At 42.6% G+C, this 15,046-nt stretch overlaps 1 protein-coding gene across 1 annotated transcript in view; it reads right to left on the minus strand.

Annotated features, from left to right (window-relative positions):
• Nucleotides 1–6,176: 6,176 nt before the first annotated feature.
• larp4ab (La ribonucleoprotein 4Ab) overlaps nt 6,177–15,046 on the minus strand; it is a 43,040-nt gene continuing 34,170 nt past the window's right edge. The window contains exon 15 of the mRNA XM_056273910.1: nt 6,177–9,862. Within this exon, the coding sequence (XP_056129885.1) occupies nt 9,485–9,862 (378 nt within the window). The 3' untranslated portion in view covers nt 6,177–9,484. The remainder of the gene's footprint in view (nt 9,863–15,046) is intronic.

A 15,046-nucleotide genomic window follows, 5' to 3' on the forward strand; every position in this document is an offset into this window, starting at 1 on the left:
ATTTTCATTGGGAGTGATGAAGAAGGACAGGATTAGGAACGAGTATATTAGAGGGACAGCTCAGGTTGGACGGTTTGGAGACAAAGCAAGAGAGACAAGATTGAGAGGGTTTGGACATGTGTGGAGGAGAGATGCTGGGTATACTGGGAGAAGGATGCTGAATATGGAGCTGCCAGGGAAGAGGAGAAGAGGAAGGCCAAAGAGGAGGTTTATGGATGTGGTGAGGGAAGACATGCAGGTGGCTGGTGTGACAGAGGAAGATGCAGAGTACAGGAAGAGATGGAAACGGATGATCCGCTGTGGCGACCCCTAACGGGAGCAGCCAAAAGTCGTAGTAGTAGATAGTAGTAGTCTAATATTGAAGTCAGTTACAGTACAAGAACTCAGGGCTTGCTCTAATGCTAAGGAATAGTTGGGCTACACATACAAGACATTACAATAACAATACAATAAACGCACATAAACTTAACATTGAACACAGGGGTACAATCAATCATTCAAATGTTAAATTTTACTTCTCAAAAATATTAACAGATCGAATTGCTTTTTTGTTTTTGCATAAATGAATGGTCTTGATGTAGTTTTGCATGTCTATCAACAATACACTTAGTTTGGGTTTTTTCCCATTCCGTTTCTTCCTATGCACAAAGAATCTGCCAAGAATAATTAATACATTTATAACAAACATCGTGTTGGGGTCTTTATCTATGGGGTTAAATAGAAGCAGGATATCTTGCAATTGAAAGTTAAGATTGAAAGAGGTTTTTGTAAGAATAAAATTAGACAAATCCGTCCAAAATGTACTAACATGTGGGCAGTTTCAGAAAAGGTGGCTTAGATATTCAAAGTCATTTTCACAGAATACACATTTATCATCAATGTCTATTTTAAATCTACTTGCAATAAAACTTTTCACTGGGTAAACTCTATGGATCATCTTGAATGTAACCTCTTTGACCTTATTAGTTATACAATATTTAAGACGTTGACTCCACATTTTTCCAATTGATATATATGTTCCACAGTGGAATGCCAAAACATGACCACAGGAGATGTAATAACATTCTTACAGACTGATCTAACATGGTTGTGATTGCACGTTTTGCTTCTGATAACAACTTCTAATAAAATTGGTGATAAGAAATCTTCCATAGATTCACCCGGAGTATTGTTGTATTCTCTTATGAGAGATGTCACTCCTTCAGGAATGAACTTAATTACAGTTTGAAATTCTGTACACATGATCGGAACACCAAAATGACTCATAAATTCTGCATGACTATAAAATTGACCATCTTTGTTAAATAACTGTTTAACCAATATGATATTACAGTCAATCCAGTTTCTAAAAAGTTTTATTTCTATGTCTGATATCCTTGTTGTTCCAAATTGTGTATCTATGAAGAGAGAAATTGTGTTTTCAAGTGAGGGTCCAAATAAGCAGTACTTGTTTATGAAAATTTGCAAGCCTAACTGGGAGTTTCCCAACACCAAAATTGCATTTCAGTAAAAACTCAGTGCCACCCAACTATTGAAAAAATAGGTTAGGTAACATGTTCCAAATTGTGTCTCTGTTCTTTCGATAGTTCTGTATCCATTTAATCTTAAAAAATAATATTGGAGGTTTGGTAATCCAAGGCGTTTAGACCTCCCTTGTCTAGTTACAAATTATATCTTTTTAAGTAGTGAGGTTTATTCCTCCATATAATGTTAGAAAGCTTTGAATCTATTTTTTTTTAATGAATGATGGAGGAACATCTAAAGCAAGGGAGGTATAGACTAATCTCGATAAGCCTTCAGATTTAGAAAGAAGAACACGTCCAGTCAGGGAAAGATCTCTCAATAACCAAGAATTAAATTTATTTTCTACTTTTTTGAGCACGGGACAGAAGTTTAATCTTGATCTTTCTTTCTGGTCCTTGCAGCTCTTAATATCCAAATAGGTAACCATATTCTGAACAGGAATTCCACAAATAGTGCTGACCATGGTACGCTTCAAGGGTAACAACTCACATTTTCCAATATTTAATTTCAGACCAGACACTCAATTGTGGCACGGTGGCACAGTGGTTAGCACAGTCGCCTCGCAGCAAGAAGGTCCTGTGTTCGAACCCCGGGGTTGTCCAACCTTGGGAGTCATCCTCTGTGTGGAGTTTGCATGTTCTCCCCGTGTCTGTGGTGGGGTTTCTCCGGGTGCTCCGGTTTCCCCCACCATCAAAAGAAAAAGAAAAGACATGCATGTTAGGGTTAATACTCCTGTCTGTGCCCCTGACCAAGGCATGGCCATACAAACTGGAGTTGGTCCCCGGGTGCTGCACGGCGGCTGCCCACTACTCCTAGCTACACAGCTAGGATGGGTTAAATGCAGAGTGTAATTTTCCTACGGGGATCATTAAAGTATATATTAAAAAAAAAAATCAAAAACATTCAATTGCTTTTTGAACGTATGTGCCATCTTTCAGGAAGAGCATAGTATCATCTGCTAGTTGGGAGCACCTTATTTCTTACCTTCTCAGTTGTATTATATTCAATACCTTTAAATAAACCTTTGTTTATATGTAATGCCATGACTTGAGTAACTAAAAGGAATAAAAAGGGAGAAATTGGACAACCTTATCAAATTCCCCTACCAATTTCCAACTGTTGTGATGTCCCGTAAGGTAATTTCACCGAACCACTACCTTTATTGTAAAGGGCATTAACTACTCTTTCAAAACAATCACCAAAACCAAAGAAATAGTTTCAAAGATAAATGAATGCTCAACGGAATTAAAGGCCTTGTAAAAGTCAACAAATAAAATAAGACTGTCATCCTTTATGAAGTCACTGTAGCCAATTAAATCTACAGACGAATATTATTACATATTTGTCTGCCCTTCGTAAAGCCAGATTGAGATGCGTCTATAATAGAATCAAGTTTGTTTTTTAATCTTTCAGCAAATATTAATGCAAGTAATTTTCCACGGGCCTCCAGTTATCTAAGCACAAGGGACCCTTGTCTGGTTTTGGTATTATTGTGATCAAACCAAGTGTCATTGAGATTGGAAGAGATCCTAAATCAAATTTCCCTAAAAACAAAATGAAGAAATTCTGTGAGATCATCCTGGAAAAACTTATAAAATTCACTATTAAGCTCGTCGTTCCCAGGTGATTTGTTCTTCAATTTATTGATACCCTTCTTTATTTCATTCATGGTTATTTCTTCAGCACACTTGCTCTTAAAATCCTCATCAATGAGTGTGGCATTTTCTCTAACCGACTCCAAAAAGGCAGACATATCAGTGGTAGGGCAGGCATTACTTGTATATAAATTACCATAAAACTCAAACATATTTAGAAATATCTTCATAATTTTGATTTTCATGACCATCTATTGTGATTTGATTAACACGCTCGGGCAGCAGTTAGCAGCTAAACTTAATGCTTTGACTGACAGGCAGATGGTTAGTTATTTATTGGCTGCGATTGAAAGAAGGTATTGAAGGATTTATAACAATTGATACCTTATTTTAAACCGGCACAATAATCATATGAATTGAATTTGAACTGAAATTTATTTATTTGTGAACAGAAGTAAAATCGCAGTTTCTTTTCTCAAGGTTGTAAAAATATTTTGTATCCTTTACACCCTCTTCTAACCATCTTCTTCTTGATCATACAAAAGCCCCCCTGGCCTTTTCTTCGTATATTTCATCCAATTTCAACTGTAGATTAAGTCATATTTTTTCATGTTCTTCGTCAGTATCTTAACAACCTCAACTGTTAATTATTTCTGCAATTTCCTCTTCCTTTAATCTTTTGTTCTTAGCAGTATCCTTGCTCCTTTTAATGGTAAACTGTCTCATATCATATCTCATTAGGCTCCAGCATCTCCGCGACCCTGAGAGCAGGATAAGCGGTTTGGATTATGGATGGATAGCTCCCAATGTTTCCCATAAGATTTTTCTAGTTGTGCTTTACTCCAGTGACTAATAATGATGTCCGTGGCTTCCTTTTTAAATATATCGCCATTTAATAAATTACAGCCCCCCCTTTCCCCCCAAATTGTACTTGGCCAATTACCTCACTCTACCGAGCCGCCCCGGTCGCTAGTCCACCTCCTTCTGTCGATCCGGGGAGGGCTGCAGACTACCACATGTCTCCTCCGATACATGTGGAGTCGCCAGCTGCTTCTTTTCACCTGACAGTGAGGAGTTTCACCAGGGGGACGTAGCGCGTGGGAGGATCATGCTATCCCCCCCCCCGATCAACCAGAGGAGGCGCTAGTGCAGCGACCAGGACACATACTCACATCCGACTTCCCACCCGCAGATACGGCCAATTGTGTCTGTGGGGACGCCCGACCAAGCCGGAGGTAACACTGGGATTCGAACCGGCGATCCCCGTGTTGGTAGGCAACGGAATAGACCGCCACGCCACCCGGACGCCCTTAGTTCTCACTTTTTAGTGAATGCAACCTTTCTGACGTCAACTTCAACAATATTTAAGAGGAAATGTTTTCAGAATGTTGCCCCTGGAACTACAGAAGCTTAGGAAGCGGTTCTCTCCCCGTCCTTGTGCTTCCACATTCACATTTCATGCAGCAGGCACCTATCCAGGTCAACACGCAGATCAAGTTTCGTGTTACACAGCAAACCCCAGCAAAAACTGTCATGGCACACCGTTTAAAAATAAAGATTTATTTTCATACATCAGGTTCAATTAGACGATTTTAACCAACAACACAAGTGGACATCACTGGTGTTGCAATCCTAGTCCATAGTCCACCCCCCCACCACTGAAAGCAGAATTCTGATCTCAATGATTTGTAAATGCATTGATAAACCAGCATCTTAAACAGTGACATACACAAATGACGACGGAGACACATTTACATGCATAAAAAAACAACCTACAGCCCCACTCAGACCGGCACAGGCTCACCCGAGTTAACTGTGGACTGGGACCCATTGTTGTCAAGGGTGTAAGGAAGTGATCGTGCTGTAGGTTCGACAAAACCAACCAACCAAACGGCGTGGATGTGCAGCTACATTATTCGACCCATCAGCTTAAAACTAACTCAACACTCACTGTGGTAAGGCACTGGTACTGTGATTTGGCCTAACATCTTCATGTTTGCTGAAGGAGACTAAACAAAAACAGCTTCATTCTCTCATGCTCACATATTTTAACACTCACATTTGCAATACACAGAGCGGGTACACGACGACTGGACCTACCAGGCACAGGACAGCAATCACGATGCAAAACAATTCTTTGCTAGCAAAAGACTCAAAATACTTGCCTAAGACGGATACTTTTGTTGGTTTATTACCCTCTGACCAGAAAACAAGATCTCTGTAATTCTGTAAACACCTGCACCGGTCAAACAAATATAAAAAAAAATGGAAAGAAAAACAAAAATTAGTACAATTTAAGGAAACTTGTTTCGACACGTTTTCATTGTGACCAAAGTAGTTTTACAACTTTCATTATGATTAAAATTCCTGAAACCCAACATTAGTGCGTTTTCAGTTTCAATTGTTTTTAAAAAAAAAAAATCAATTTAAACTATTATGAGCGTAGCCATGGATGGGTGTACAAGTAGAAACCTAAGCTACACCGTGTGGGTCACATCTACTCCCAACACAAACATCCATTTCTAAAATCAGCACACAACTCTTTTTACAGACATTTAGAGCAACAACAACAACAACAACAAAAAACAGACAAGAGAAAAATCAGGATTTCAATGTAAAACACTCTCTATACACTTCCACACAGTGCTCTTCAGCAGGCAGAACAACAGAACAACCTGGGTTTAAGGAAAACAGAGAACAGCCATGTGTGCTAAAGTTACCGTCTACGGACGCTCGGCCGCTCCCGCGCAGGCGTCGCTACATTCACGTCAAGACGTGCGCGTCCTGTCAGCAGACGTCAGTCATCAACGTTCAGACTCGGACGGCATCAACCTCCCGGCCTGTTCCCTCTGAAAGCCACACACGGTTCCTATCCAGGAATGCTGGTGGCTTCTGGAGCACTTGCTGGTGTTTGCAGCTTCTGGTCGGGGTGACGGTTCGGCCTTGTCCTGCAGGAAGGCTGAGGGATGGCGACGCACAGCGGCTCCCTGTCCCACACGCACCCCCCCCCCCGCATGGTGTCGCTCAAGTCACGCCGCTACCAAAAGCCGCGGCATTCTCGTTGCTCGTTAAAACCCCATCGGTCCAAGGTTGCACAAACCAAAACGCAACAAGGACCGTCTCGTAACACACAGCAGGACGTCGGTGCCCGCTAACGTACAGTAGCGAATTCGGGGGACAATGCAACCACAGGAAGTGCCGCGGCCGGGAAGCGAACCCGTGTCGCCCGCACCGCAGGAGACATCGCTAACCGCTCGACTAAAGGGTCAGATCCGCGAGCCGGCGGCCAGCGTGTCTTCTTATCCATGCATGTTATACTGTAGCGCCTTCACGCCTCAGGGCGCATACGCTTCCGATGGCCTTACGGTCGCTCCATCCCACTTCTGACACCAATGCAGCGAATTCAGGGGGCAGCCGTGGGAACCGCCACAGCCGGGACGCGAACCCGTAGCTCCTGCCTCGCGGGTGACAACATTAACCAGTCGACTAAAGGGTCCGACCCGCGAACCAGCGGCCAGCGTGTCTTCTTATCCATGCACATTACAGTACGTTCGCCGAGGCCGGAACGTCTTTAAAGGGATCTCACACTCACGGCACAGCAAGTAAAAAGGACTTGTATGAAGCCACGTCAACAAGTCTACACAAGAACCTGAACGTCCCCTTTGCATATGGTGAGGACGCTGTTTGCTCCTTGTGGTAACTTCCTTTACTTTCTCAACCTCCTCCTTTTAAAGTCCAAAAGGTATGTTTTCAATACTACATGAAATGTTCGGCGTGAGGAACATGTAACAACTTCACAGGTAAATAACTTCACACAACTGTTTGTCTCGTCACATGAGGCAGAATTTCCTGCACACCTATGCCTCACCATACTACCAAAACATACCAACTGACAGAATCATGTAATACCGCTTCTGCCAAATCCCACTTAGATTCATTACACACACACTGAGAACAGGACTGATAAGGGACATCTGCCACACTAAAATTAACTATTTACTTAGAGATATGGGAGAACGAAAACTGACCTTAAAATATATATAATTACATATTTACAAGTCAAGAAACTCATCTCTAGGTCTGTTTTAAGAAGTAAAATATAGGTGACCATTTCCCTGCCCAACTGGCAGATGGGAGACATGTGCGTCACCAGTCTTAACACCGCTGGGAGGATGGATTAAAGGGAGCTGTACGGGTAGTTTGTCCAATGATGACACATAGCCAAAGAACATTTATACCCCTTTCCACTGCACGGTACTGGCTCAACTTGACTCGCCCTTTTTTGTTTGCCATTACCGGAAAGTGCCGGCGTTTTGGTAACTGTTACCACTTTCCTGGTACCACCTTTGTCGAGGTTCCAAAAACCCTGAAGCGGGTACGCAAATCAATGCAGACCTCTGATTGGTCAGAGAAACGTGTCTCTGCGTCATCACTGTGCGCATGGGATATCGCCCGACATTTTTGAATACCGAAGTGGAGTTATCTTAAAAGTACATAACCCCCCTTACCCTACTCTTCACATCCGGCTTCCCACCCACAGACACGGCCAATTGTGTCTGTAGAGACGTTCGACCAAGCCGGAGGTAACACAGGGATTCGAACCGTTGACCCCCGCGTTGGTAGGCAACGGAATAGACCGCTACGCCACCCGGACGCCTCAGATATTGAAAACTTGCTGTGGCAAACAGCCACACACACCAATGATTAATTACAGTATCCCCTCTCGATGTCCGCCATTGTTCTTGTTTGTTCTCACAACGGTTGCAGTGAAGAGGACATCACAGCAGTTCAACTAGGCGTCGCTATGACGACCAGCTACACTGTTACGGTAATGGAAATGACAGAGAAGCGAGTCGAGCCGGTACCACGTAGTGGAAAAGGGGCATTAGACAACCTATGTGCAAGCTTGAAACTGTGCATACAGTGATGCTTATAGTAGCGGATAAGCAAACCCAACAAGGATGGAGGGCATTTGGAGCTTAATGCGGGTTAAACATCTGATCTAAGGACTATTAGTGTCATCAAAAGAAAGAAAATTAAACATTACACCCTACAACAAATGAGAACATTACACATATTGAGGTGTCTCGCTAGCACCGCCCTTAGCAAACCTTCAGCTCATCTGTATTTCAGCCCCTTAAGCTGCTGAACCAAGACAGACTGAGATCTTCAGGACACATCCACTGAGAGGGCAAATAATCCAGTTATTTAGGACAACGTCAAATATGGATACAACAGTTCAGGGTAAATGAAATGATACGGGATAGATGTTTAAAAAGAACACATGTGGCTGGCTTGAACTGATACTGATCATTCCACGCGACTAACAACTATTCACCTAGTCTCTTAAGAATCAGCCTTTCCTCAGGCAGACCCTGAAATGCTGCTCAAAATGAAACCTCCGTCCTTCCATATTAAAATTAGAATATCCCAAGGTTGGGGGCGTCCGCGTAGGGTAGCAGTCTATTCCATTGCCTACCAACACAGGGATCCTGGTCCGAATCCGGATGTGGTTATGTGTCCTGGTTGCTGCACTAGCACCTCCTCTGGTCAGTTGGAGCACTTAATCGGGGGGGGGGGGAACTGGGGGGAATAGCGTGATCCTCCCAAGCGCTACGTCCCCCTGGTGAAACTCCTCACTGGCAGGTGAAAAGTGGCTGGTAACTCCACATGTATGGGAGGAGGCATGTGGTAGTCTGCAGCCCTCCCTCGATCAGCAGAAGGGCTGGAGCAGCGACCAGGATGGCTCAGAAGAGTGGGGTAATTGGCCAAGTACAATTGGGGAGAAAAAAAAAGGGGGGGGGATATCCCAAGTTTGACAGACACCATATCAAGACTTCAGTGTCTTCCAGTCCAGCAATAATCCTTAGTCCCTAGTACTAGCTCAGTGATAATCAGTTGTCCCTCGTTTAATTGCTTAAAAAACAATACAGTAAACTTAAGATAATTACATTCAATACCACATCTCATTTACAAAATACACACACTCTCTGCCCTGTTGCATGTTGACAAGCTACGCTAACACCTTGACTATTCTTAGTTGTGTAGATGCAAGGCATTACAGAACACATCTGTTCTCCAAAGCCTTACTGAGCATGTACGTACGGTCCTTTTCACTACACTACAGTGATGTTAGCTTAACCTTAAAGTGTGAGCATGCCTCAGTCCAAAGAGGTCCTGAATTCTGTGAGTTGCTCCTGCTTATTTCTAAAACGATTTGAACCTCCCCCAACGATGGCATGGTGTGATGACACAATTTTTTTCCTTTTGTTTTTTTTTTCATGTCCAATAATATATATTTATCTCTCTATATATACACATATGTTTCTTTGTTAGTTCATGGGTTAATAGCTTTTCCCCTTTAACTATTTGGGTGATCTTGGAGGAATGTTCTGCTCCTTTCCACTACGTCTGCCCCCCCCCTGTGGGGAAAAGCGCCGGCGATTAGGGGGCCATCTCTGATGTTCCCGGATCTTGAGCCCTGCAACTCCACCTTTGGCCAAGTCATTTCCTCCACGATAGGAGCCCAGGGGCTCCCGAGTGGGCCGGGCGTCTCCAGGCTTCTCTGATCTGTCAATAATGTCGTTGGATGGTGACACAGGCTCCTCTACCTTGTTGACCTTAAGCTCTCGCAGAGGTTGGCTGGCTGAGGTGGCCGGAGGGGTGGGAGATGGAGCCGGTGCCGGGGGTGGGTCCTTGGCTAGCCTCTGGCACACTTCTGCATAGCTCAGCTTTCTTGGCTCCTGGTTTGGGAATTATATGTGAAAAGAAAGAAAAAATTAGGTAGTAGAGGAAGTGGAAGGCCCATCAAGACAATGACAGTGTGAGGAGCAAATACGACGGTCTTGGCTATTTACAGAATGTAGTTCAGTTACCACGAGGTTAGAGAAACAGGTCTATAACCAGAAGGTGAATCTGGACAGAGAAAGTAAAAGAAGTAACATATGGAGTTCATTCAAATACTGCAGGCATACACTTAAGTAGGGCACTCTATCTATTGCCACCAACTGGCCTGGATAAGGTGGTGTTGGCTGTACTGTGTAGTTTATGCATGTTAATATGCCACTCTTTAAATGCAGAAGTGAACAATGCTGGAGGTTGTAAAAGCCACAATGAGCTTATAATGCACGAACTTGCTGAGCACTAGAGAGTAACAACCCAAAAATTTCCAGGACAAATGGCAAGATGTCCTCTGTATGATAATAACTACCTTCAACAGAGAGCAGTTGAGTCTGTGTTGAGCTCCTGTAACTGGTAATAATTTCTTATTACCAGCAGCCATACCAAAATGAACCCCGGTTCTGGTAAATGACAGAAGCTAAGCGGTGAGGGTCTCTAAGGACAGGATGTTATATTGCTGTAAAGCCTTTTGAGGCAAATTTGTAATTTGTGATATTGGGAAATATCACAAATACAATTAACTTGACTTGATTTGTGGGCTTGTACTTGGACGGGAGACCTCCTGAGAAAATAAGTTGCTGCTGGAAGTGGTGTTGGTGAGTCAGTAGGGGGCAGTCTTCCCTCTTGCCCGAACAAAACAAAATCCCAATGCCCCAGTGCAGTGAAGGGGATACTGTGCTGCAGGAGATGCTGTCCTTTAGATGAGACGTTAAACCGAGATCCTGACTCACTGAGGTTATTAGAGATCCCATGACACTTATTGCAAAGAGTAGGTGTTTTCCTGACAGCCTGGCAAAATTCCCTGGCTCTCTCCATCCAGCCACCTAATCATCCCTCAGTGTAATTGGCTCCACGATTCCTCTTTCTCCCCCTCAAGCTGATGTGTGGTGAGCGTTCTGGTGCAAAATGGCATGTTACGTAATGTATGTTATGTAATGACATGTTATTTTGCTACACCTCTACACCACCATTTAAATGGCCAACTTAAATATTTTGAGCTGGAACATTCGAGGTCTGAACTCACCCATTAAGCACACTCGTTGCCTAGGATTTTTACACCGCAAATGTATTTCTATAGCTCTGATTCAAGAGACACTTGACAGTGAAGGACGTACAACAGTTCCAAAACAAGCACTATAAAATTATAGCTCATTCATGTGCGTCAACCAAAGCAAGAGGTGTCCCGATTATAGTGGAAAGGAAATTATAGCTTGTGGTTATGGACAATGGTAATGACAACGATGGTAGATTTGTCTGTACTGCTCTCTATTAATTAAACAAAACTTCTATTAGCGTGTATCTATGCACCTAATGTTTATGATGAAAACTTTGTGCCCTCCATCAGTGCGACTCTGTTACATTATCGAGACCCTCATTGCATTGTTTCTGGCGATTACAATAACACAGTTTCCCCAGAGCTTGACAGATCTACAAGTGCACTTAACGCAGCTCCACCCTCATCCTTAGCTCCAAGATCCTTCCTGGTTGACTTGAACTTAGTGGATCTCTGGCACATTCGTAATCACAAAGTTAAAGCCTATTCCTTTCATTCTGGTCATCATGGCACCTCCTCCAGGATTGATTATATATTTGTCAACCCTTCTCTTATAAATAATACTAGAAGAACCCCGCTACAATGTAGCGGTTTGGTTATCCACCCGTCTAAATCTCCCTCCTCTTCATCCTGCCAGCTAACTGCCTTCCCCCTGCCCCTAAACCCCCCCCCCACTCCAACTCCCTCCCCCCAAATGCTCAGAATCATCTGAAATGCCGAGAAAAGTGGTTTTTAGCCATTTTTAGAAAATGCATATTTTGCATAATTATAATTATTTTAATTTTCTGATTTTTTTCTGGTCCTTTCTGGAACAATACCTACCACCTCCAAAAAAAAAGAAGATCATAAGTGCATTTTTTTAAAAATGCATATATTTTGCATAATGCAAAAACATTTCTAAGTCCCAGAAATTTTTTTTTTATATAGGTGAAAAAATCAAAGATGCTCAGAATCATCTGAAATGTCGAGAAAAGGGGTTTTTAGCCATTTTTAGAAAAATGAATATTTTGCATATTTATGCATAATTTTAATTTTCTGGAATTTTTCCCTTACTCTCTGAGACAATACCTACCACCTCCAAAAAGAATTAGGATCATAAGTGCTTTAGTTTTCGGTCCCGCTATCTACACTAACACACACACTAACACCACACACACATTCCGAAAATATTATGAGTACTTTTCCATGTCTACACATCAGACTGCTGTGTAGACATGGAAAAGTACATCAGCTTTCTTCAAAATTTAGCTTTGCCTAATCTGGACCACTTGCAGAGCTTAAAATTAGAAAGCCCAAGCTCCTAAGAAGACCCTGAAATAGCAGTAAAAGCTCCCCAAAAAGGCAAGAGTCCCGGTTTGGATGGCCTACCTCTGTAACTGTATCTAGCCTTTTGGGATCAGGTAGGACCTCTTATATTGGGTTCTATAAACTTTGCCATTGAACAGGGATCCTTTCATAAGGACCAGAGAAATGCACTCATCACCACCTTACTCAAGAATGGTAAAGATCCACTTGAATGCTCAAGTTATCACCCAATTTCGCTGATTTGTGGAGATGTGAAGCTTTATGCCAAGGTACTGGTTACTCGCATGGAGGCAGTAATTGGGAAGTTGATTCACTTTGAGCAGACGGGATTCATGAAAGGGAGCGTAGCATCGGATTATGTTAGGAGGGTCCTACATGTTATCGAGGTCGCAGATACCATTCCAGAGGACTGTGCTGTTCTCTCCATGATACAAATGCTATACAGTCATGCTACAGCATCAGTTCTCACAGGAACATGTCAATCACAACCATTTCCTTTACATCGCGGAACCAGACAGGGTTGTCCACTTTGCCCTCTGCTCTTTGCCTTGTCCCTAGAACCCCTGGCTCAGTCCATCAGAGAGAGTGACATAACATCTCCTATAACTACAGACCAATCTAGGCATTTCATTATACGCAGATGATCATCTTATTTTCATATCTAATATTTGGATATCACTATCACAGGTCCTAAAACTCTTTGATCCGTTTAAAGGGATGGCAGGATATAAAATCAACTGGACTAAATCTGCTCTTCTTCCATTGAATACCGCTGCATTAAATACCAGTTTGGCTGCTGACATCCCTAACTGTACATCCTTTACATACCTTGGCGTAAAGATTTACTCCAGTCTTAGTAGAATAGTTCAGGAAAACGTTTTGGGTGTGAAAAAGAAGATTACAGATGATCTGAAGAGGTGGGGCTCTCTTTATGTCTTTACAAGGCAGAGTTACAACTATCAAAATGAAAATTTTTCCACGGATTACTTTTTTGTTTTTTATGATCAACCTAGCACCACCACCTAAATTTATCACAGAAATGCACTCTCTCCTATCATAGTTCATCTGAGGAGGAAAGCGTGCACAAATCAAACTTAAAACCTCACAAAGAACCAAACTCACTGGAGGCTTAGCTGTCCCGAACCTCAATTTTTATTATGCTTTTCAAATTAGACCACTGCTTGTTTGGAGAAACCAGGAATCTGAGGTCCCTTGGCGGGCTATGGAAGCAGCATGTGTGAGGCCACACCGTCTGGAAGACTTATTATATACAGGCAGGGGGCATACAAACATTAATCTACAATATGGAAGCATTGTAACCAATTCTATTGATGTATGGAAAAAAGTGGAACTGATGACGGGCAAAGCAGATTTATTTCATCAAACATCTCCACTATGGAATAACTATCACCTTCAATCAGGTGGGCAGCCTTTTACGTTTCCCTCATGGTCACAAAAAGGTGTCTCCAATCTCAGCGACATTGTTAACAATGCTGGACTCCATTCATTCCAACATATTAGGGAGGAATATGATTTACCGAGGACCTTTTTCTTTTTTTACTTGAGACTAAGATCTGCAATGAAAACATATGGGATGGCCTGGAATGGGCCTTGGCTGGAGCACCCTATGGAGTAGTGGATCAGTCCTGGGTGGGGTCCTCGGGGGACAGTGATGCGTATATATAACTCTCTGCTTGATCGCTCTACTAAGACACTGGCAGTTGAAGGGGTGTGGGTCAGGGAACTCCGCATTGTTGGTCTGGAACCAAATTAGGAAATGATATGGTCTAACATAAGCAGTACCTCTAAAAATCTTACGCATCAATTTACACACTATAAGATGATTCACAGAGCATATGCTACACCCATCAAATGTTTTAAAATGAAACTAATTACCAGTCCTAACTGTACTCACTGCCGGGCTCAGGTGTCGGGCACAATACAAATGTTTTGGGACTGCTCACTGATCAGAGATTTTTGGACACATGTTATGTCAACGTTGTCAGAGTTATTAGGATCAACAATATTGCCTGATCCCTGCCTTTGTCTGCTCAATGACAATTAGTCTCTGTCTCTCAATGTAAATCAGCGAAGACTAATGCTGGCAGGCCTTACTGCAGCAAAAAAGACGATACTGACACTGTGGTTTAATCCTAAACTTCCTTTAATTCAGTGCTGGATGGCATCCAACATGAGCATACCATCTCGAGTGTAGAACAGCACAACTCAATAGAGCCAAGCTTGCCACTGTGCAGGCACAGTCAGGCATAGCTGTGTCCATAAGGGACTACGTTAAAAGAAGGGCTCTCCCCCCTCCCGCACTCCTCCACACCCAGTAACATCAGACCTGGAGCAGGCCAGCTTTGGAAGTTAGTAGAAATGGATGGTTGTATATACAATGTATAGTTTTGTTTTATTGTTTGTTTTTGTTTTTCTTTTCAGTCCACTATTACTTGTTTTTCCCTTGGAAATGTCTGTCTCTTACTCGGCTCCGTACCTTTTTTTTTATTCTGCTAATTTCTTTTTTTCCCTTTATTTTGGTTATTACAGGGAGGGCCACTCTGTTGTTGTTTGTGTGTTTGTTGTGCCCTGTTTTTTTAAAAACAAAAATTGCTAATCACATAAAGGGGTGGAATACTTTTGCAAGGCACTGTAAAGTGAGACAGTA

Source organism: Lampris incognitus, chromosome 2 (genome assembly GCF_029633865.1).
Source record: "Lampris incognitus isolate fLamInc1 chromosome 2, fLamInc1.hap2, whole genome shotgun sequence".
NCBI classification, from domain to species: domain Eukaryota; kingdom Metazoa; phylum Chordata; class Actinopteri; order Lampriformes; family Lampridae; genus Lampris; species Lampris incognitus.